Here is a 24,352-nt window from a genome sequence, read left to right as displayed (position 1 = left end):
GCAAATGGCCAGGGAGACACTCTCTGAGCAGAGCACCAGGATAAGAATATCCTCCACGTTCTGTGGTAGATCTTAGCAGACGTGGGCTTCCTAGCCTGTCTCATGGTGGCAACGACCCCTTGGGATAAGCCTGAAGACGCTAGGATCCAGGACTCAATGGCCACGCAGTCAGGTTGAGGGCCGCAGAATTCCGATGGAAAAACGGCCCTTGGGACAGTAAGTCTGGTCGGTCTGGTAGTGCCCACGGTTGGCCGACCGTGAGATGCCACAGATCCGGATACCACGCCCTCCTCGGCCAGTCTGGAGCGACGAGTATGACGCGGCTGCATTCGGATCTGATCTTGCGTAGCACTCTGGGCAAGAGTGCCAGAGGTGGAAACACATAAGGGAGCCGGAACTGCGACCAATCTTGCACTAGGGCGTCTGCCGCCAGCGCTCTTTGATCGCGAGACCGTGCCATGAATGTTGGGACCTTGTTGTTGTGCCGGGACGCCATTAGATCGACGTCCGGCCTTCCCCATCGGTGACAGATTTCCTGAAACACGTCCGGGTGAAGGGACCATTCCCCTGCGTCCATGCCCTGGCGACTGAGGAAGTCTGCTTCCCAGTTTTCTACGCCGGGGATGTGAACTGCGGATATGGTGGAGGCCGTGGCTTCCACCCACATCAAAATGCGCCGGACTTCCTGGAAGGCTTGCCGACTGCGAGTCCCTCCTTGGTGATTGATGTATGCCACCGCTGTGGAGTTGTCCGATTGAATTCGGATCTGCTTCCCTTCCAGCCACTGCTGGAAGGCTAGTAGGGCAAGAAACACTGCTCTGATTTCCAGAACATTGATCTGAAGGCTGGACTCCTGCTGAGTCCACGTACCCTGAGCCCTGTGGTGGAGAAACACTGCTCCCCACCCTGACAGACTCGCGTCTGTCGTGACCACCGCCCAGGACGGTGGTAGGAAGGATCTTCCCTGTGATAACGAGGTGGAAAGGAGCCACCACTGCAGAGAGTCCTTGGCCGTCTGGGAAAGGGAGACTTTCCTGTCCAGGGATGTCGACTTCCCGTCCCATTGGCGGAGAATGTCCCATTGAAGTGGACGCAGATGAAACTGCGCAAACGGAACCGCCTCTATTGCCGCCACCATCTTCCCGAGGAAGTGCATGAGGCGTCTTAAGGAGTGCGACTGACCTTGAAGGAGAGCCTGCACCCCTGTCTGTAGTGACCGCTGCTTGCTCAGCGGAAGCTTCACTATCGCTGAGAGAGTATGAAACTCCATGCCAAGATACGTTAGTGATTGGGTCGGTGACAGATTTGACTTTGGGAAGTTGATGATCCACCCGAACGCCTGGAGAGTCTCCAGTGCAAAATTCAGGCTGAGTTGGCATGCCTCCTGAGAGGGTGCCTTGACCAGTAGATCGTCCAAGTAAGGGATCACAGAGTGTCCGTGAGAGTGCAAGACTGCTACCACTGCTGCCATGATCTTGGTGAACACCCGGGGGGCTGTCGCCAGACCAAATGGCAGAGCCACGAACTGAAGATGTTCGTCTCCTATCACGAAGCGCAGAAAGCGTTGGTGCTCCGTAGCAATCGGCACGTGGAGATAAGCATCTTTGATGTCTATTGATGCTAGGAAATCTCCTTGGGACATTGAGGCAATGACTGAGCGGAGGGATTCCATCCGGAACCGCCTGGCGTTCACATGCTTGTTGAGCAGTTTTAGGTCCAGAACAGGACGGAAGGAGCCGTCCTTTTTTGGAACCACAAAGAGATTGGAGTAAAATCCTCGCCCCCGTTCCAGAGGGGGAACAGGGATCACGACTCCTTCTGCTCTTAGAGAGTCCACCGCCTGCAGCAGGGCATCTGCTCGGTTGGGGTGTGGGGAGGTTCTGAAGAACCGAAGTGGAGGCCGAGAACTGAACTCGATTCTGTACCCGCGAGACAAAATGTCTGTTACCCACCGGTCCTTGACCTGTGACAGCCAAATGTCGCAAAAGCGGGAGAGCCTGCCACCGACCGAGGATGCGGAGGGAGGAGGCCGAAAGTCATGAGGTAGCCGCCTTGGGAGCGGTTCCTCCATTTGCTTTCCTGGGGCGTGAGTGAGCCCGCCAGGAATCTGAGCTCCCTTGTCCTTTCTGAGTCCCTTTGGACGAGGAGAATTGGGGCTTGCCCGAGCCTCGAAAGGACCGAAACCTCGACTGCCACTTTTTCTGTTGAGGTTTACTTGCTCTGGGCTGTGGCAAGGAAGAGTCCTTACCCTTGGACTGTTTTATGATTTCAGCCAATGGCTCACCAAACAGTCTGTCCCTAGATAATGGCAAGCTGGTTAAGCATTTTTTGGAACCAGCATCTGCTTTCCAGTCCTTTAACCATAGGGCTCTGCGCAAAACCACAGAATTGGCGGCCGCCATAGAGGTACGGCTCGTAGATTCTAGGACAGCATTGATAGCATAGGTCGCAAACGCAGACATTTGCGAGGTTAGGGACGCCACCTGCGGCACTGCTGGATGCATGATAGCATCCACCTGTGCTAAACCAGCTGAAATAGCTTGTAGTGCCCACACGGCCGCGAATGCTGGAGCAAAGGACGCGCCGATAGCTTCATAGACAGATTTCAACCAAAGGTCCATCTGTCTGTCGTTGGCATCTTTAAGTGAAGCGCCATCCTCTACTGCGACTATGGATCTAGCCGCAAGTTTGGAAATTGGGGGATCCACCTTTGGGCACTGGGTCCAGCGTTTGGCCACTTCAGCGGGAAAAGGATAACGGGTATCCTTAGAACGCTTAGAGAAACGCTTGTCTGGATGAGCGTCGTGCTTCTGGATTGATTCTCTGAAGTCAGAGTGGTCCAAAAAAGCACTTAATTTACGCTTGGGATACAGGAAATGGAACTTCTCCTGCTGTGCAGCTGCCTCCTCTGCAGAAGGGGCTGGGGGAGAAATATCCAACAGCCTATTAATCGCCGATATAAGGTCATTAACCATGGCGTCACAATCAGGGGCATCCAGATTGAGAGGGGCCTCAGGATTAGAATCCTGATCACCGTCCTCAGTCTCATCACAGAGAGATTCTTCTCGCTGAGACCCTGAGCAGTGTGATGACGTCGAGGGTCTTTCCCAGCGAGCTCGCTTAGGCTGCCTGGGACTGTCGTCTGAGTCAGAGACTTCAGCTTGTGATGCTTGAGACCCCCTCGAAGTACGGACTAGTTCCAACTGAGGGGGACCAGATAGCATAGCCACAGCAGTGTCCATGGTCTGAGGAACTGGCCTGGCCTGCAAGGTCTCCAGGATTTTTGTCATAGCCTCAGACATTTTATCCGCAAACACTGCAAAGTCTGTCCCCGTCACCGGGGCAGGGTTCACAGGCGTCTCTGCCTGGGCTACCACCACCATAGGCTCTGGCTGACGAAGTGCCACTGGGACTGAACATTGCACACAATGTGGATCATTGGAGCCTGCCGGTAGATCAGCCCCACATGCAGTACAAACAGTGTACACAGCCCGTGCCTTGGCAGCCTTGCGTTTTGCGGATGACATGTTGCTGCTTCCTCAGAGCAGTACAGGGTGTGCAGCCAAGAAGCGACCTTACAGTGCAACTATATATATATATATCTGGTACCAAGAAAAAAGTACACTAATATATCACTGAGGCACTAGTGGGGCCAGCACTACTGTGCAGCTTACCGCCCGCTTAGGAGCGGTGTGTGGTCGCCAGAAATCCCTCTAGTCTGGGTCTCCCAGAGCCTGCTGCCTCTCCCCAGCCAGATCGCATGTGCAATGGCTGCCGGCGTCCTTGTGGAGAGGGGGGGCGGGCCCTGGGCGTACACCGACGAAGAGCGGGAAGTCTGCTTCCCCTTGTGCCTAGTGAGAGGGCTGGAGCATGTAAATAAGGCTCCAGCCCTCGGCGCTGCCATTGAGCAGCGTCTCTCCCCTACCCTGATTGACAGGGTGGGGGCGGGAACGAAGCGGCGCTAGGCCGCAGAAACCGGGGGCTAAAGTTAAAAACGCCGCCGCCGTAAAAGCGCGGTCGGCGCAAAGCCCCCGGCGCACCACAAGTCGCAGCTGCGCCGCCGCTCCAGGAGCGGTCGGCGCAGTAGTTCCCAACACACAACGTCACTCAGCAAAGCTGCAGTGACCTAACCCCCAGCGTACAGCGCCACTGTCCCCGGCGCACTACAACGCTCAGCAAGCCCTGAGAGTGTCCGTGCCTGCCGGGGACACAGAGTACCTGAAAGTTGCAGGGCCTTGTCCCTGAACGGCACTCCCGCTCCCAATCCAGCAGGTTCTATGGGTCTGTGGATGGAGCCCGGCCCCAGGGCTTGGGGGCCGGCAAGATCCCACTTCCACAGAGCCCTCCAGGGGATGTGGAAGGAAAACAGCATGTGGGCTCCAGCCTCTGTACCAGCAATAGGTACCTCAACCTTACAAGCACCAACCGCGGGTGAGAAGGGAGCATGCTGGGGGCCCTATATGGGCCCTCTTTTCTTCCATCCGATAGAGCCAGCAGCTACTGCTGACTACAAACAGTGGAGCTATGCGTGGATGTCTGACCTCCTTCGCACAAAGCCGAAAACTGGTGAGCCAGTGATCCCACTGGGGGTGTATAGCCAGAAGGGGAGGGGCCTTACACTTTTTAGTGTAATTGCTTTGTGTGGCCTCCGGAGGCAGTGCTATACACCCAATCGTCTGGGTCTCCCAATAGAGCGCCGAAGAAATAATTTTTTATTGATCTCTAAATTACTGGGTCCCGAGACATGGTGACAAATTTTTCCACGTCTCCGGCGTCAAAGTGCACTCCACCTCCTCAGAGATCGTGCACCCTGACCAACCAGGGAATTTCTCCTTCTCCTGTTTTTTGACTAAACTGTGTTAAAATGCTATCAACTTCTCCCTGAGAGTAATCTTCAATGGTTACTCGATTTTTTACATGAGGAGTCATTCTCTCATTTGTGATGGCATTACCATCTTCGTCATATTGCAGATTTCCCTGACCATCTCGGACATGTTCCCGGATGATCTCATTCTCTGTCCTCTCTAGGCGCCTCCTTACTGGGTTAGCCTGAATCCTCCCTTTAAGGTAATCCTCCTCATCAGATGATGAAGATGAATCCAACACATTCCCATCCCAAGTATCGGGATCCCAGTTTATAGAAGCTGAGGCGATACTTTTATGTACTTTGGTTTTATTTACCTTTTCTCTTCTTTTCTTGTACTTATTTTGAGCAATTTTTACGGCAGCTTTTTCTGCCACATTCTGATAATGTTCCAATTTATCCTTCAACAGTCCTTTATTACATTCCAGAACTGTTTTCTGGCCACCTAATTCTATCAACTTTTGTTTCATCTGGGAACATTTCTTCTGCATCTTTAGATTACACTAATGCATCACGCTATATGCACTTCCCAAAATCCAGATGCGCCATCCTAAAGACACTACATCACCTGCTTTCACAGGGACACTACTGAGTACATTCACAACATCAGTAGGTTCACTACCCTTGAGCTTATCCTGCCATTCTTCTGCCAATCCACAAGACACTACATCACCTGCTTTCACAGGGACACTACTGAGTACATTCACAACATCAGTAGGTTCACTACACTTGAGCTTATCCTGCCATTGTTCTGCCAATCCACAATTGACCAATTCATGTGCTATAAGATTGTAGGGAGCCTCAGTCCAGCCGGGGATCTCCACAACAACCTCCTTAACATTATCGTTACGTTTTCTGAACATTTTGACACTATGCACATATAGGTTTTTAATTTCTAAAATTACAAAAATTTGTTAATTACTTCTTATAGAAGTAATCCTGCCGCCTACGCCAATTTATGTCTTGCTAAATTCTCCTAAAGAAGGGAATTTTGTTTACTTACCGTAAATTCCTTTTCTTCTAGCTCCTATTGGGAGACCCAGACAATTGGGTGTATAGCTTCTGCCTCCGGAGGCCACACAAAGTATTACACTTTAAAAAGTGTAACCCCTCCCCTCTGCCTATACACCCTCCCGTGGATCACGGGCTCCTCAGTTTTGGTGCAAAAGCAGGAAGGAGAAAACTTATAAATTGGTCTAGGGTAAATTCAATCCGAAGGATGTTCGGAGAACTGAAAACCATGAACCAAAAGAACAATTCAACATCAACAACATGTGTACACAAAAGAACAACCAGCCCGAAGGGAACAGGGGCGGGTGCTGGGTCTCCCAATAGGAGCTAGAAGAAAAGGAATTTACGGTAAGTAAACAAAATTCCCTTCTTTGTCGCTCCATTGGGAGACCCAGACAATTGGGACGTCCAAGAGCAGTCTCTGGGTGGGTAAAAGAATACCTCAATAAAAAGAGCCGAAAATGGCCCCCTCTTACAGGTGGGCAACCGCCGCCTGAAGGACTCGCCTACCTAGACTGGCGTCTGCCGAAGCATAGGTATGCACTTGATAGTGTTTCGTGAAAGTGTGCAGACTAGACCACGTAGCTGCCTGACACCTGCTGAGCCGTAGCCCGGTGCCGCAATGCCCAGGACGCACCCACGGCTCTGGTAGAATGGGCTTTCAGCCCTGAAGGAAGCGGAAGCCCAGAAGAACGGTAGGCTTCGAGAATCGGTTCCTTGATCCACCGAGCCAAGTTGACTTGGAAGCCTGCGAACCCTTACGCTGGCCAGCGACAAGGACAAAGAGCGCATCTGAACGACGCAGGGACCCCGTGCGAGACACGTAGAGCCGGAGTGCTCTCACCAGATCCAAAGAGTGCAAATCCTTTTCACATTGGTGAATTGGATTAGGGCAAAATGAAGGCAAGGAGATATCCTGATTGAGATGAAAACGGGATACCACCTTAGGGAGAAATTCCGGGACCGGATGCAGAACCACCTTATCCTGGTGAAACACCAGGAAGGGGGCTTTGCATGACAGCGCTGCAAGCTCAGACACTCTCCGGAGTGACGTGACTGCCACTAGAAAGGCCACCTTCTGCGAAAGACGTGATAGAGAGACATCCCGCAGCGGCTCGAAAGGTGGTTTCTGAAGAGCCGTTAGCACCCTGTTAAGATCCCAGGGTTCCAGCGGACGCTTGTAAGGTGGGACTATGTGGCAAACTCCCTGCAGGAACGTGCGGACCTGCGGAAGCCTGGCTAGGCGCTTTTGAAAAAATACGGAGAGCGCCGATACTTGGCCCTTGAGAGAGCAGAGTGACAAACCCTTGTCCATTCCGGATTGAAGGAATGAAAGAAAAGTGGGTAAGGCAAACGGCCATGGAGGAAAACCGTTATCAGAGCACCAGGATAAGAAGATTTGCCAAGACCTGTAATAGATCTTGGCGGACGTTGGCTTCCTGGCCTGTCTCATGGTGGCAATCACATCCTGAGATAACCCTGAAGACGCTAGGAGCCAGGACTCAATGGCCACACAGTCAGGTTGAGGGCCACAGAATTCAGATGGAAAAACGGGCCTTGTGACAGCAAGTCTGGGCGGTCTGGAAGCGCCCACGGATGACCCACCGTGAGATGCCACAGATCCGGGTACCACGACCGCCTCGGCCAGTCTGGAGCGATGAGAATGGCGCGACGGCAGTCGGACCTGATCTTGCGTAACACTCTGGGCAGAATCGCCAGAGGAGGAAACACATAAGGCAGTCGAAACTGCGACCAATCCTGAACTAACGCGTCCGCCGCCAGAGCTCTGTGATCCTGAGACCGTGCCATGAATGCCGGGACTTTGTTGTTGTGCCGTGACGCCATGAGATCGACGTCCAGCGTTCCCCAGCGGCGACAGATCTCTCGAAACACTTCTGGGTGCAGAGACCATTCCCCCGCATCCATGCCCTGACGACTGAGAAAATCTGCTTCCCAGTTTTCTACGCCCGGGATGTGAACTGCGGAGATGGTGGAGGCTGTGGCTTCCACCCACTGCAGAATCCGCCGGACTTCCTGGAAGGCTTGACGACTGCGAGTGCCGCCTTGGTGGTTGATGTATGCGACGGCAGTGGCGTTGTCCGACTGGATACGGATCTGCCTGCCCTCCAGCCACCGATGGAAAGCCAATAGGGCTAGATACACTGCCCTTATCTCCAGAACATTGATCTGAAGGGAAGACTATCGGAGTCCAGGTTCCCTGAGCCCTGTGGTGGAGAAAAAGCGCTCCCCACCCTGACAGGCTCGCGTCCGTGGTGACCACAGCCCAGGTTGGGGGTAGGAAGGATTTTCCCTGCGATAGAGAATTGGGAGGGAGCCACCACTGAAGTGACGTCTTGGTTGCAAGGGATAGAGAGACGTTCCTGTCGAGGGAAGCCGACCTCCTGTCCCATTTGTGGAGAATGTCCCATTGGAGTGGCCGTAGATGGAATTGCGCGAACGGCACTGCCTCCATAGCTGCCACCATCTTCCCCAGGAAGTGCATGAGGCGCCTTAAGGGGTGTGACTGTCTCCGAAGAAGTGATTGCACCCCTGCCTGCAGAGAAAGCTGTTTGTCCCGCGGTAGCTTGACTACCGCTGGCTGTGTATGAAACTCCATCCCGAGGTAAGTCAGTGATTGGGTCGGTGTCAACTTGGATTTCGGGAAGTTGATGATCCACCCGAACTGCTGGAGAGTCGCCAGAGCGACGGGAAGGCTTTGTTGACACGCCACCCGAGAAGGGGCCCTGACTAGGAGATCGTTTAAGTAGGGGATCACCGAGTGGCCCTGAGAGTGCAGGACCGCCACGACGGATGCCATGACTTTGGTGAAAACCCGTGGGGCTGTCGCCAGGCCGAAAAGCAATGCCACGAACTGAAGGTGTTCGTCCCCGATGGCGAAACGCAAGAAACGTTGATGTTCGGGTGCGATCGGCACGTGGAGATAAGCATCCTTGATGTCGATCGATGCTAGGAAGTCTCCTTGTGACATCGTGCGTCGGCCTGAGCGGGGGGCGGAGAGGATCTGAAGAAACGAGCCGCAGGATGAGAGCTGAACTCTATCCTGTAACCGTGAGACAGAATGTCTCTCACCCATCGGTCTTGAACATGTGGCCACCAGGCGTCGCCAAAGCGGGAGAGCCTGCGACCGACCGAGGATGCGGCTAGGGGAGGCCGAGAGTCATGAGGAGGCCGTCTTGGAGGCAGTGCCTCCTGCGGCCTTTTGGGGGCGTGACTTGGACCGCCACGCATAGGAGTTCCTCTGGCCTTTCTCCGGCCTGCTGGACGAAGAGGATTGGGGCTTGGCGGAGGGACGAAAGGACCGAAACCTCTATTGTATTTTTCGTTGCTGAGGTCTCTTAGGTTTGGACTGGGGTAAGGAGGAGTCCTTTCCCTTGGATTCCTTAATAATCTTATCCAATCGTTCGCCAAACAAGCGGTCGCCAGAAAACGGCAAACCGGTTAAGAACCTCTTGGAGGCCGAGTCTGCCTTCCATTCGCGCAGCCACATGGCCCTGCGGACTGCCACAGAGTTAGCGGATGCTACAGCTGAACGGCTAGCAGAGTCCAGGACTGCGTTCATGGCGTAGGATGAAAAGGCTGACGCCTGAGAGGTCAAAGACGCAACTTGCGGAGCAGAATTACGTGTGACAGCATTAATCTCAGCCAGACAAGCCGAGATAGCTTGGAGTGCCCACACGGCTGCAAAGGCCGGGGCAAAAGACGCGCCCGTGGCCTCATAGATGGACTTCACCAGGAGCTCTATCTGCCTGTCAGTGGCATCCTTTAGCGATGAGCCATCTGCAACCGATACCACGGATCTAGCTGCCAATCTTGAGACTGGAGGATCCACCTTGGGACAGTGAGCCCAACCCTTAACGACTTCAGATGGGAAGGGGTAACGCGTGTCAGTGAGGCGCTTAGTAAAGCGCTTGTCCAGGACCGCTCTGGGCTTCTGGACAGCGTCTCTGAAGTTAGAGTGATCGAAAAACGCACTGCGTGTACGTTTGGGGAACCGAAACTGGTGTTTCTCCTGCTGAGACGCCGACTCCTCTACAGTAGGAGGCGGGGGAGAGAGATCCAACACCTGGTTGATGGACGAGATAAGATCATTCACTAAGGCGTCCCCTTCAGGTGTATCAAGGTTAAGGGCGACGTCAGGGTCAGAGCCCTGAGCTGCGACGTCCGCCTCATCCTCCAGCGAGTCCTCAAGCTGGGAACCCGAGCAGCGTGAAGAAGTCGGGGAAGATTCCCAGCGAGCCCGCTTAGCCGGTCTAGGACTGTGGTCCGGGCAGGAGTCCTCCACCTGAGACCTAGGGGCAAACCTGGGAGCGCGCTGCGGCGCGGACCGAGAGGGGCCTGGAGGCAACGATCCAACAGGGGCCGGGGCCTATGAAAGGACCGGTCTGGACTGCAAAGCTTCTAGCAGCTTGGCAGACCATTTGTCCATAGACTGAGCCATGGATTGTGAAAGTGACTCAGAGAGTTTCTCAGCAAAAGAGGCGAACTCTGTCCCTGCCGCCTGGACAGGGGGAGCAGGGGGGGCTACATGAGCCGAGGGGACCACTAGTGACCGAGGCTCCGGCTGAGCAAGCGAAACAGGGGTCGAGCATTGCTCACAGTGAGGGTAGGTGGAACCCGCAGGTAACATAGCCCCACAAGAGGTACAGGCCGCAAAAAAACCCTGTGCCTTAACAGCTTTGCTCCTTGTGGACGACATGCTGTTGTCTCCTAGGAGAGTGATCACTGAGGGTATATGGGAAAAAAGGGGTATACAGCCCGACTGAACAGATACGTGTATATATATATATATATATATATATATATATATATATATATATATATATATATATATATATATATATATATATATATATATATATATATATATAATCTATTCCAGCACCCTAGGGGGACCAGCACCGGGACCGGGAGTGTGTCCTCCAGATTCCCTGCCTTAGGTCCCACGGAGCTGCAGAGCTGTTCACTGGGAATCCTCCACCGGCAGAATGCCAAAAAATGGCTGCCGGAGCTCTCAGGGGAGGAGTGGAGCCGTGGGCGGCGCCAGGAAAGTGCGGGAATCTGGGGTCCCCACAGTGATCAGTGAGGGGGGAGGAAAACATGCAGGATGCTCCAGCCCTCACATCCGACGTCAGGTCGGTAATCCCGCCCTTACCCCTGACAGGCAGGCCCGGGGGCGGGATTTTTGCGACTAGGCCGCGATGAAGCCGGGGACTAAATTTGAGACCGCGCCCGACAAGCAGGCACGGTCGGCGCGGAAGTCCGCCGGCCTTCTCAATTCAGCAGCTGCCGCAGCTTCCGGGAAGAAGGTGTGCTCCCTGCACAGTCCCCAATGGGGACACAGAGTACCTTAGAGTTGCAGGGCCCGGTCCCTGAGGTTGAATAGACTCCGGTCTGGCAGGTTCCCACAGGGGCTGCGGAGGGAGCACGGTCCCAGTAAATGGATGACCGCTTAGGATCCCACTTCTCCCAGAGCCGCTAAGGGATGGTGAAGGAGACGGCATGTGGCTCCAGCCTTTGTACCCGCAATGGGTACTTCAACCTTAACAACACCGCCGACGTAGTGGGGACATGAGAAGGGAACATGCCGGGGGCCCCGTGGGGGCCCTCTTTTCTTCCAACCGACATAACTAGTATGAGAATGCATGAGTGGATGTGTGCCTCCTTCCACACAAAGCATAAAACTGAGGAGCCCGTGATCCACGGGAAGGTGTATAGGCAGAGGGGAGGGGTTACACTTTTTAAAGTGTAATACTTTGTGTGGCCTCCGGAGGCAGAAGCTATACACCCAATTGTCTGGGTCTCCCAATGGAGCGACAAAGAAAAGGGGGCTGAAAGTCCGGACTTACGAAGCGCTCACTGATATCCTAATCAGGCACGAATACTAAGATTCCTTATAGCAAGATACTATTTCTTTTAATAGCACATGAACAGTCAATGGTACATAGGCATTAGCACTACTTTATAGTCATAGAATCTTATACAATAATTGAAATACGCATCAACATTACCGTTTGTTGTAGCATTCCTTTTCTCATCGGAGGGACTCTATTATTGAGAAGGGAAAACAATCCGGCCTCTATATCACAGGAGCGGTGCGTCCACTTTGAGCGTCCTGGAAATGTCCCCATCTCATTAAGTGAGTCCGGTATTTTTATAGGAAACTTTGTACGTCGTGTGCACTGAGTGGTGAATTGGTGACCAGCATGTGACAGCTGAGCCATGTTCATGTAACTTGACCACAAGCTGCTGTGGGCACCAGTAGCTTCCTGCACATTTTGCCAGTTGACCAGTGACCGACCACAGTTTCCTGGAGATATTGCAACGAGCCGTAAATTTTACATGCCAGTTTCCTTACACATGTTTTAAGCTAACCACGAGCTTCCTGTAAATGGAACTGTAAACGTTACTTCCTCATAATGGTGGTTTGTTCAAGACCTGTCTAACACGTATGCTTTGTCACAGTGAAATAGGGTCAGCCAGAGGACATCTCTCCGATACTGAATTTTGGATGGATCAAATAATACCTGTGATCACTATCTTTTGATGATGATCCCTATCTAATCACACTCATTCCTCAGTCATATCACATTGGTATCACACCGCCCAGGCTGTAGGCTGTTTGTCCGGAAGTAATAAGATGATCTGTGTGTGTATATAATCAAAGCATAGATGTCGTTGCATAATTATCTGTATGTCTGTATGACAATCACATAGATGCCATTATAACTTTAAGATGTGTGATCAGGAATGTGTTAACTAGATGATCAAGCCAAAATGTACAATGAACAAAGTAGTATTCATAACATGTTGGTTCTCACCAGCTGGGATGTGAAGCTGGGGCTTTATCTCTTACTTCTTGTTCCCGCTTCAAGGTCAAATGTTCAATTGCATAACTGTGATTGTTTTACAATATACGGGTTAGAAGAGCATTGAGCTTCTCCCGAATAGACACACGTCTGTGTGGCCATTTTGTCTCATACATACATCTGCGCAGATTTGATTTGGAATCCATCTCTGTGACCCTGAAGACTCCTTAGCGGTCTCCCCCAACAATGACACCTGTCAATTGTGCACACATCACGTGTGCGTAGACCTGACGTTATCTGCACTGCTCGCAACTGACAGAGACTGAGCGGGCACAGAATAAACCCTCATACATCCATGGCGATCACTCCAGGAATTAGTTTCTACCTAGTTTAGTTTACCTCTTCATTTTAGCCACCTTTTCTTACTTCCTAAATTGAGAAACAGAGTGCAATAGGCCACTGCGGGCAGAGATAACAGTGCTGAATAAGGCAGAGGTGATAAAGGGGGTTGTTCTTTTTTAATTAAATTTCTACACTGGATACGCTATACTCCACTTTCCTGGATCCACCGGAGGGTCTCTATCGCTGCCTGTCATTGGCTGCGTCACTAAAGTCACAACTATTCAGCAGCAAATCAGTGAGCTCAGCAGCTTTAAAGGGGGCAACCTGTGTACACTGGCAGAGCCGCTTAGCTCACTGATTGACATTACGTTGACAGCCAATGCAACAGGCAATGCCAGGAACCAGGAGCAGTGGAGTAGACTTGCCGGTGGACCCATGGAAGGAGAGTATAAAATGGTTTGTTACATATGTGCTGTGGTGCAGACACCTGCAGAAAAAACATGCCATTTTTGCTCTTGGGAAGAAGAGCTGTTAGGTCACGGTGAGACCATTGCACACTGTGATTCTTTCCTTCTACCGGAAGCCTTGATGGAAAGCAACATGGCAAAAGTGATCAGAGTTGAAAGTCTCCGTAGTCCGAATTGTTTAAAATCAGCCTGAAATGAATTATATTTGGAGTTTCCCTTCACTTCTCTCCTCATTGCTGTGATGGGATCACAATAATAATTCAGGTTATGGGTGAAATGAATGGGGTTCGATGTAACTATTCACAAGCTACTGAAAACACAAGATGGCTGCGATTACCAGACAAGCGTTTACCTGTTTTACCAAGTCGTTCAAAGCGTCATCGTCGGGCGACACAAAGCTGAGAACATCGCAGTGTCTGAACACTTGTGCTATTAACTCGCTGTGGTGAACCAAAACCTCGGCCAACTCATTCTCTCTGTTCATCACTGTTGGAAAGAAGGGAATTTTGTTTACTTACCGTAAATTCCTTTTCTTCTAGCTCCAATTGGGAGACCCAGACAGTGGGTGTATAGCTACTGCCTCTGGAGGCCGCACAAAGAACTACACTTAAAAGTGTAAGGCCCCTCCCCTTCTGGCTATACACCCTCCCGTAGGAGTACAGATTCCTCAGTTTTAGTACCAAAGCAAGAAGGAGGAAAGCCAATAACAGTTTCAAAAACAAATTCAATCCGATAACAAGATCGGAGAACTTAAGAAACAACATGAACAACATGTGCACCCGAAAAACGAAACCCTAAGAACAAAATAGGGCGGGTGCTGGGTCTCCCAATTGGAGCTAGAAGAAAAGGAATTTACGGTAAGTAAACAAAATTCCCTTCTTCTTTTTCGCTCCTAATTGGGAGACCCAGACAGTGGGACGTCCAAAAGCAGTCCCTGGGTGGGTAAAAAGATACCACATGAAACGGGCTGTCAGACAGCCTCTTCCTACAGGTGGGCCACCGCCGCCTGAAGGACCTGTCTACCTAAGCTGGCATCTGCCGAAGCGTAGGTATGCACTTGATAGTGTTTGGTAAACGTGTGCAGACTCGACCAGGTAGCCGCCTGGCACACTTGCTGAGCCGTAGCCTGATGCCGCAATGCCCAGGACGCACCCACGGCTCTGGTAGAATGGGCCTTCAGTCCAGATGGAATCGGAAGCCCAGCAGAACGGTATGTGTGAAGAATTGGTTCCTTGATCCACCGCGCCAGGGTGGATTTGGAAGCTTGCGATCCCTTATGCTGACCAGCGACTAGGACAAAGAGCGCATCAGAACGGCGTAGAGCCGCCGTGCGAGAAATGTAAATCCTGAGTGCTCTCACCAGGTCCAACAGATGTAAACCCTTTTCAAATTGGTGAACTGGATGCGGACACAAAGATGGCAAAGTGATATCCTGATTGAGATGAAAGGAAGAAACCACCTTGGGAGAAAACTCTGGAATTGGACGCAGTACTACCTTGTCTTGGTGAAACACCAGGAAGGGAGATTTGCAAGATAACGCCGCTAGCTCGGACACTCTTCGAAGAGACGTGACCGCCACAAGAAAAACTACCTTTTGTGAAAGCCGAGAAAGAGGAACCTCTTTCAAAGGCTCGAAAGGCGGCTTCTGGAGAGCAATGAGAACCTTGTTCATGCGTACTTTAGAAAGCCGTGCCAAGCGCTTCTGAAAGAATACGGATAGCGCGGAGACTTGACCCTTAAGAGAGCTAAGCGACAAACCTTTTTCCAACCCAGACTGCAGGAAGGAAAGAAAAATTGGCAATGCAAATGGCCAGGGAGAAAACCCTTGAGCCAAGCACCACGCTAAGAATATCTTCCACGTTCTGTGATAGATCTTAGCTGAGGATGGTTTTCTAGCCTGTCTCATTGTGGCAACAACTTCATGAGATAAACCTGAGGCCGCTAGGATCCAGGACTCAATGGCCACACAGTCAGGTTCAGGGCCGCAGAATTCAGATGGAAAAACGGCCCTTGAGACAGCAAATCTGGACGGTCTGGTAGTGTCCACGGTTGGCCTACCGTGAGATGCCACAGATCCGGGTACCACGACCTTCTTGGCCAATCTGGAGCGACGAGTATGGCTCGATGGCAGTCGGACTTGATTTTCCGGAGAACTCTGGGTAACAATGCTAGAGGTGGGAACACATAGGGGAGTCGGAATTGCGACCAATCCTGAACCAAGGCGTCTGCCGCCAGTGCTCGGTGATCGTGAGACCGTGCCATGAAAACTGGGACCTTGTTGTTGTGCCGTGACGCCATCAGATCGACGTCCGGCGTCCCCCAGCGGCAACAGATCTGCTGAAACACGTCCGGGTGAAGGGACCATTCTCCTGCGTCCATGCCCTGGCGACTGAGAAAGTCTGCTTCCCAGTTTTCCACGCCTGGGATGTGAACTGCGGATATGGTGGACGCTCTGCTTTCCACCCACGTCAAAATCCGTTGGACTTCTTGAAAAGCTTGGCGACTGCGTGTTCCCCCTTGGTGGTTGATGTACGCCACCGCCGTGGAATTGTCCGACTGAATCCGAATCTGCTTGCCTTCCAGCCATTGTTGGAAGGCTCGCAGGGCAAGATAGATTGCTCTGATTTCCAGAACATTGATCTGCAGGGTGGACTCTTCCAGAGTCCACATCCCCTGAGCCCTGTGGTGGAGATACACCGCTCCCCACCCTGATAGGCTCGCATCCGTCGTGACCACTGCCCAGGACGGGGGAAGGAACGACTTTCCCTGTGACAATGAGGTGGGGAGAAGCCACCAACGCAGAGAGTCCTTGGCAGTCTGAGAGAGGGAGACAGTCCTGTCGAGGGACGTCGATTTCCCGTCCCATTGGCGTAGAATGTCCCATTGTAGAGGGCGCAGATGAAACTGCGCGAACGGGACTGCCTCCATTGCTGCTACCATCTTTCCTAGGAAATGCATGAGGCGCCTCAGTGAGTGCGACTGGCTCTGAAGGAGAGATTGCACTCCAGTCCGTAGCGAGCACTGCTTGTCCAGTGGAAGCTTCACTATCGCTGAGAGAGTATGAAACTCCATGCCAAGATAAGTCAGAGATTGGGTCGGGGTTAGATGAGACTTTGGAAAGTTGATAATCCACCCGAAACTCTGGAGAGTGTCTAGTGCCACCTTCAGACTGTGTTGGCATGCCTCTTGAGAGGGTGCCTTTATAAGCAGGTCGTCTAGATACGGGATGACCGAGTGACCCTGCGAGTGCAGAACAGCTACTACTGCTGCCATGACTTTGGTGAAGACCCGGGGGGCTGTTGCCAGACCGAAAGGTAACGCTACGAACTGCAGGTGTTCGTCGTGTATGACGAAGCGTAGGAAACGCTGATGCTCTGGTGCGATCGGCACGTGGAGATACGCATCTTTGATATCTATTGATGCTAGAAAATCTCCTTGAGACATTGAGGCTATGACGGAGCGTAGGGATTCCATCCGGAACCTCCTGACTTTTACGTGTCTGTTGAGCAACTTTAGATCCAGGACGGGCCGATACGATCCGTCCTTTTTTGGGACCACAAACAGATTGGAGTAAAAACCGTGACCTTGTTCCTGAAGAGGGACGGAGGTCACCACTCCTTCCGCCTTTAGAGCGGCCACCGCCTGCAACAGAGCATCGGCTCGGTCTGGTGGTGGAGAAGTTCTGAAGAAACGAGTTGGCGGACGAGAACTGAACTCTATCCTGTACCCGTGAGACAGAATATCCCTCACCCAACGGTCTTTGACGTGTGACAGCCAGATGTCGCCAAAGTGGGAAAGCCTCCCACCGACCGCGGGTGTGGGAATCGGAGACCGCAAGTCAGGAGGACGCCGTCTTGGCAACGGTTCCTCCGGCTGTCCTTTTTGGGCGTGACTGAGACCTCCAAGAATCTGAGCGTCTCTGGTCTTTTTGAGTCTTTTTTGACGAGGCGAATTGGGACCTGCCCGGTCCTCGAAAGGACCGATAACCAGACTGACCCTTCCTCTGTTGGGGTCTGTTTTGTCTGTGTTGCGGTAAGGATGAGTCCTTACCCTTGGAGTGTTTGATGATTTCATCCAAACGCTCTCCAAACAATCGGTCACGAGAAAAAGGCAAATTGGTTAAGCACTTCTTGGAATGAGAATCTGCTTTCCAATGTCTCAACCACAGGGCCCTACGCAAAACAACGGAGTTGGCTGACGCTACTGCCGTGCGGCTTGTAGCGTCAAGAACAGCATTAATCGCGTACGACGCGAATGCCGCCATTTGCGAGGTCAATGGTGCTACCTGCGGGGCAAATGCACGTGTGACGGAGTCAACTCGCGCAAGCCCGGCTGAGATAGCTTGGAGTGCCCATACGGCTGCAAAAGAAGGCGCTAATGACGCTCCAATCGCTTCATAGATGGATTTCAGCCAGAGCTCCATCTGCCTGTCAGTGGCATCTTTAAGTGCCGCTCCATCTTCAACTGCAACCAAGGATCTAGCTGCAAGCCTGGAAATTGGAGGATCCACTTTTGGACACTGGGTCCAACCCTTGACCACCTCAGGGGGAAAAGGATAGCGTGTATCTTTAAGCCGTTTAGGAAAACGCCTTTCAGGATAAGCGTGGGGTTTCTGGATTGCGTCTCTAAAGTCAGCGTGGTCCAGAAAAGTGCTTAAAGTACGCTTAGGGTATCTGAAATGGATTCTCTCGTGCTGCGAAGCTGACTCCTCCACAAGAGGAGCTGGTGGGGAAATATTTAACATCTTATTGATGTTAAATATAAGATCATTAACTATGGCGTCACCATCTGGTGTATCTAGATTGAGAGCGGTCCCAGGATCAGAATCCTGATCAGTTACGTCCGCCTCATCACCCATAGAGTCATCTCGCTGGGATCCTGACCATTGAGATGAATGTGAAGGCCCGTCATAGCGAGCCCGCTTAGGCTGCCCGGGCCCATCGTCCGAGTCAGAGTCTTCACCCTGAGGTGTATATGCCCGTCCCGGAGCTTGGAGCTGAGGGGGACCAGGGGGCAATGATTGCACAGTGTCCGTGGCCTGAAGTACAGGCCTAGCTCGCAATGTGTCAAGAATTTGTGACATAGTGAGAGACATTCTGTCAGCAAAAGCTGCAAACTCAGTTCCTGTCACCTGGACAGCATTCACAGGTGGTACACCCTGGGTCACGTCCAGCAGAGGTCCCGACTGTGCAAGCGCCGCAGGGGCCGAGCACTGCACACAATGGGGGTCCGTGGAGCCTGCCGGTAGAAAAGTCCCACATGCGGTGCAGGAAGCATATAATGTCTGTGCCTTGGCACCCTTGCGTTTTACGGACGACATGCTGCTGGCTCTCTGCAATGTGAGAGAGTCTATAGCCAAAGGGCGACCAGCGCTATGTAATACCAAGTATTTGTAGAAACAAAATACTAAGAATACTACTGGCACAAGAGGGGGTGAGCCCTGAGGGCTGCTTACCGCCCGCTGAATAGCGGGTAAGAGGCTGCAGAATTCCTTGTCTGGGTCTCCCCGGCTCCCCTCTGCAGCTCAGCGTGTCAGCAGGAATGGCTGCCGGCGTCTGTGGAGAGGGGCGGTCCGTGGGAGTTCCCAAACAAAAGTGCGGGAAACAGTGTCCCCTCTGTGCCGATTGTGAGGGCTGGAGTATGTAAAAAACGACTCCAGCCCTCGGCGCTGATGCACTGGCCAGCGTCCCGCCCCTCTCCTGACTGGCAGGTCTGGGGGCGGGAACGAACGGAAGCAGGCCGCAAAAGCCGGGGACTCGAGTTATCAGCGCGGCCGCCGTAAAAGCGCGGGCCGCGCTGAAGTCCCCGGCGCACCACAAGTGCCAGCCGCGCCGCAGTCCCAGCGGCCGGCGTGACCGATTCGCAGACGTGGCCAGCGTCCCGCCCCTCTCCTGACTGGCAGGTCCGGGGGCGGGAACGAACGGAAGCAGGCCGCAAAAGCCGGGGACTCGAGTTATCAGCGCGGCCGCCGTAAAAGCGCGGGCCGCGCTGAAGTCCCCGGCGCACCACAAGTGCCAGCCGCGCCGCAGTCCCAGCGGCCGGCGCGACCGTGTCCCAATAGTGTGCCTGCTTCAGCGAAGCTGAATGAGGCCATGGCACAAGCGCCGCAGCGCTGATGTCCCCCGGCGCACTACAACACCCAGCATGCTGCGGTGTGAGCGCCAAATGCACGGGGACACAGAGTACCTTGAGGAAGCAGGGCCATGTCCCTGATGTACTCCGCTCCATCCAGCATCTTCTCCAGGGGCTGTAGATGGAGCACGGTCTCAGTGCCTGGAGACCAGTAAATCCCACTTCACCCAGAGCCCTGTAAAAAGGGATGGGGAAGGAATCAGCATGTGGGCTCCTGCCGCCGTACCCGCAATGGGTACCTCAACCTTACAAACACCTCCGACATACAGTGGGGTGAGAAGGGAGCATGCTGGGAGCCCTGTATGGGCCCTCTTTTCTTCCATCCGACATAGTCAGCAGCTGCTGCTGACTAAAAACAATGGAGCTATGCGTGCGTGTCTGACCTCCTTGCGCACAAAGCTAAAACTGAGGAATCTGTACTCCTACGGGAGGGTGTATAGCCAGAAGGGGAGAGGCCTTACACTTTTAAGTGTAGTTCTTTGTGCGGCCTCCAGAGGCAGTAGCTATACACCCACTGTCTGGGTCTCCCAATTAGGAGCGAAAAAGAAAATACAATTATAACGTCAATCTTTAAGGAGATAAAACAAACAGTTTATACAGAAAAAGCCAAAAAAACTTCTCATGGTGACCAATCAAGTTACATTTACTAGCAAATTGAACCAGAAGTCATATTGTTTCCTGAGTATTTAAAGGGAACTTGTTGTCACCAGATTTGGCCCCTATAAGCTGTGGTCCCCACCAGTGAGCCCTTATATACAGCATTCTAGAATACTGTATATAAGAGCCCAGGCCGCTGTGTATAACATAAAAACACCTTTATTATACTCACCTAGGGAGTGATCCGGTGCATTGGGCATCGCTGCTCTTGGTCCAGCGCCTTCTTTATCTTGTGCAGTCGCCGTCCTTCGCCCCAGCCCTGTGTGGATGATGAGTCCTATGTCATCCACACAGAGGCCTCCATTGTGCTCCTGTGCTCTTTTATCTGCCCTCCTGAAGGCAGAGCAATGTACTGTAATGCACAGGCGCGAGGAAAGGTCAAAGACTGCCCGCGCATGTGCACTACAATACTTTTATCTGACCTCAGCAGGGCAGAGAGAAGTGCGCATGCGCAAAATGCAATGGCGGCCTCAGTGTAAATGATGCAGGACGCGCAATACACATGGGGATGGGAAGGAGGACAGCAATTGAAGGAAGAGAGGAGGCGCCGGATGAAAGCAGTGACGGCCATTGGACCCGCCCGCCCCCTAGGAGAGGATAATAAAGTTGTTTTTTTACATTCTACACAGCGGTCTGGGCTCTTAAATACACCATTCCAGAATACTGTATATAAGAGCCCACTGGTGTTGGCCACAGTTTATAAGGAAAAAAACATGGTGACAGGTTCCTTTTAATGCTGTCCATCGTATTAGACTCTCCTTACCGCTGTGGAAGAAGACATCGGCTCCCGGTTCTTTACGGATTTCATCCATCAGAGACTTCACGGCCGGGCTTAACTCTTGCATCTCCAACAGCAGCTGCCAGATGGCCCCGATGGATACGGTTTGCTCTTCGAACACACAAGACATCAGTATGCTGAAGATACGAGTGCTGCAGTTCTTTCTCACAATATTCTCCACCACCTGAAACAGAAGATTTGTTCAATGTGCCTGATGATATATTACTGTTCAGAAATCCACCAAAGACTGCAGCGCTTGCTGTCAGGATTAAAAGGGAGAATTCCCATGAGTAAGGACAGGGTTCGCTGCAGATTCCCCTCAACTAGAATAGAAGGATTTTTGTGTACTCACCATAAAATCTCTTTCTCTGAGTCTTCATTGGGGGACACAGGACCATGGGTGTATGCTGCTGTGACTAGGAGGCTGACACTAAGTGAACATAAAAAGAGTTAGCTCCTCCCTGGCAGTGTACACCCTGAGCCGGAGGCGGATCTATGCCAGTTTAGTGTACAAGCAGTAGTAGGAGAGACCTGAACAACCATAACTAAACAAGGTTATACCAAGAGAAAACGTGTGGTGAAACACAGTATCTTATAAAAACGTATATATAAACGTATAATAGCCGGGTGGAAAAAACACATTGTCCTGTAAAGAACCGAGAACATCCGACAAACTAAGACTTCACAATCCAAACAGGGTGGGTGCTGTGTCCCCCAATGAAAACTCAGAGAAAGATTTTACGGTGAGTACACAAAAATCCTTCTTTCTCTATCGCTTTCATTGGGGGACACAGGACCATGGGACGTCCAAAAGCAGTCCCTGGGTGGGAACAGAAGCAATCCTACAGATCCAAAAACAATCACAAAATTCTGTGAGAAAGCTGTGTCCAACTGTATACTACTTTTTCATAGGTGTGCGATGGCCACCTGCAACACCTTTCTCCCAAGGCAGGCATCCGCTGACGCCTGGGTGTGGACCTTGTAAAACCTGGCGAAGGTATGAAGGCTGGACCACGTGGCGGCTTTGCAGACTTGTTCGGCTGACGCCTGGTGTCTGATTGCCCAAGACGCCCCATATGCATGGGTGGAATGGGCTTTCACTCCCCCCGGAGGAGACTTGTCCCTGATCCGGTAGGCCTCTGATATGGCTGACCTGATCCATCTTGCAATGGTAGCCTTGGACGCCGGCATGCCCCTCTTGGAGCCAGAAGGCAGGACGAACAGGTTGTCTGATTTGCGGAAAGGCGCAGTTCTCGAGACGCAAGTCCTGAGGGCTCGCACCAGGTCCAGAGTGTGCAGTGACCTCTCCAAGGAGCGAGTGGGTGCCGGACAAAAAGATGGAAGCACGATCTCCTCATTCAGGTGAAAAGGAGACACTACCTTCCACAGGAAAGCAGGAGACAGGACAACCTTGTCCTGGTGGAAAACAAGAAAAGGTGACCGGCACGAAAGAGCCGCCAGTTCAGACGTACTCCTGATTGATGTGACCGCCACCAAAAAGGCCACTTTCCAGGATAAGAGTGAGAATGAGTATTCTTTGAGTGGTTCAAATGGAGCCATTTGGAGGGATCCTAATACCAGATTAAGGTCCCATGATTCTAGCGGAGAATGATAGGGCGGAACCAGATGGGCGACTCCCTGGATGAACGTCTTGACCTGTGGACGCGATGCCAGATTTCTTTGGAAAAGGACAGACAGCGCCGAAACCTGCCCCTTGATAGTCGCCAGCGAGAGACCCGCTTGTAAACCTGCCTGAAGGAAAGCCAGTAGCGCCGGGAGTGACAGAACTAACGGGGAGGGATTGCCGTTGACCTCGCACCACTGAAAAAAGGCCTTCCAGGTGCGGTAGTAGATCTTTGACGAAGAAGGCTTTCGAGCCCTGACCATCGTCTGTATCACCTCTGGAGCAAAGCCTGACTGGGCTAGTAGCCAGGATTCAAGAGCCATGCCGTCAAATTGAGAACCCCTGAATTTGGATGAAAGAGCGAACCCTGAGACAGCAGGTCTGGCCGATCTGGGAGCCGCCATGGGGTGTCTGCGATGAGCTGTGCGAGTTCTGTAAACCACGCTCGCCTGGGCCATTCTGGGGCAATGAGAATCACTGGAATGCCCTCTGCTTTGATTTTCTTGAGGACTCTTGGGATCAGGGGACGCGGTGGGAAGATGAATGGTAGTCTGAACTGATTCCACGGAAGGATGAGAGCGTCGACTCCTAGCGCCTGCTGGTAGTGGTAACGGGAGATGAACTGTGGGACTTGATTGTTGAATCGAGAGGCCATCAGGTCCACATCCGGAGTCCCCCATCTGTGGCAGGTCTGTTCGAAAACTTCTCTGTTGAGAGACCATTCGCCCGACGCCAGACCCTGTCTGCTGAGGTAGTCGGCTGCCCAATTTTCCACGCCGGGGATATGTACCGCGGAGATCCTGGAGTGGTGAGACTCTGCCCACTGTATGATGATCTTCACCTCGCTCATTGCCATGACGCTCCTCGTGCCGCCCTGGTGATTGATGTATGCCACAGCCGTGGCGTTGTCCGACTGGATCCTGATTGGCGATCCCTGTATAAAGCGCTGAAAAGTCTGCAGAGCTCGGAGGACCGCACTGATCTCCAACATGTTGATCGGGAGCCAGCTTTCCTGGGAGGACCACTGACCGTGAGCCGTGTGTTGATGGAGCACTGCTCCCCATCCCAGAAGACTGGCATCGGTGGTGACTGTCTGCCAGTGTACCGGTAAGAATGACATTCCTTTGGAAAGATTTTGGCTGTTGGTCCACCAAAGAAGCGAGCGACGGGTTTCCGGAGGCAAACGTATCTTGCGATCTAGGGTGAATAGAGACTTGTCCCATTTGTTCAGCAGGGATAGCTGAAGGGGACGAAGGTGGAAGCGGGCAAACGGAACCGCCTCTATTGCCGCCACCATCCAAACGAGGACTCTCATACCAAAGCGTATGGATACCGCTCTGGAGTGGCAGAGGGTCTGTAGGTCCTTCCGGAGAGAGACAATCTTTTCCTGCGGAAGGGACACGCGTCCTTGGATGGTATCGAACTCCATGCCTAGGAAGGTAATCCGGCGGGCCGGGGTCAGAGAGGACTTCTTCCGATTGATGAGCCAGCCTAGTCGGGACAGAGTATTGATGGTGACCTGAACACTTCGGAGACAGTCGTTGAAAGAAGACCCCTTGATCAGCAAGTCGTCCAGGTACGGGATCACCAAAACTCCTCTGGAGTGTAGGATAGACATGGCAGCAGCCATGACCTTCGTGAACACTCGTG

At 52.4% G+C, this 24,352-nt stretch overlaps 1 protein-coding gene across 1 annotated transcript in view; it reads right to left on the bottom strand.

Annotated features, from left to right (window-relative positions):
• ZBTB40 (zinc finger and BTB domain containing 40) overlaps positions 1-24,352 on the bottom strand; it is a 172,292-nt gene that overhangs the window by 71,144 nt on the left and 76,796 nt on the right. Inside the window, exons 12-13 of the mRNA XM_075329390.1 lie at positions 21,064-21,262; positions 13,864-13,997 (exon numbers count right to left, since the gene is read on the bottom strand). Of these exons, the coding sequence (XP_075185505.1) occupies positions 13,864-13,997; positions 21,064-21,262 (333 nt within the window). The remainder of the gene's footprint in view (positions 1-13,863; positions 13,998-21,063; positions 21,263-24,352) is intronic.

This window comes from Anomaloglossus baeobatrachus, chromosome 11 (genome assembly GCF_048569485.1).
Source record: "Anomaloglossus baeobatrachus isolate aAnoBae1 chromosome 11, aAnoBae1.hap1, whole genome shotgun sequence".
Lineage (NCBI taxonomy): Eukaryota > Metazoa > Chordata > Amphibia > Anura > Aromobatidae > Anomaloglossus > Anomaloglossus baeobatrachus.
Note: the sequence above shows the minus strand (reverse complement) of the source record. Positions and strands in the feature narration are given on the sequence as shown.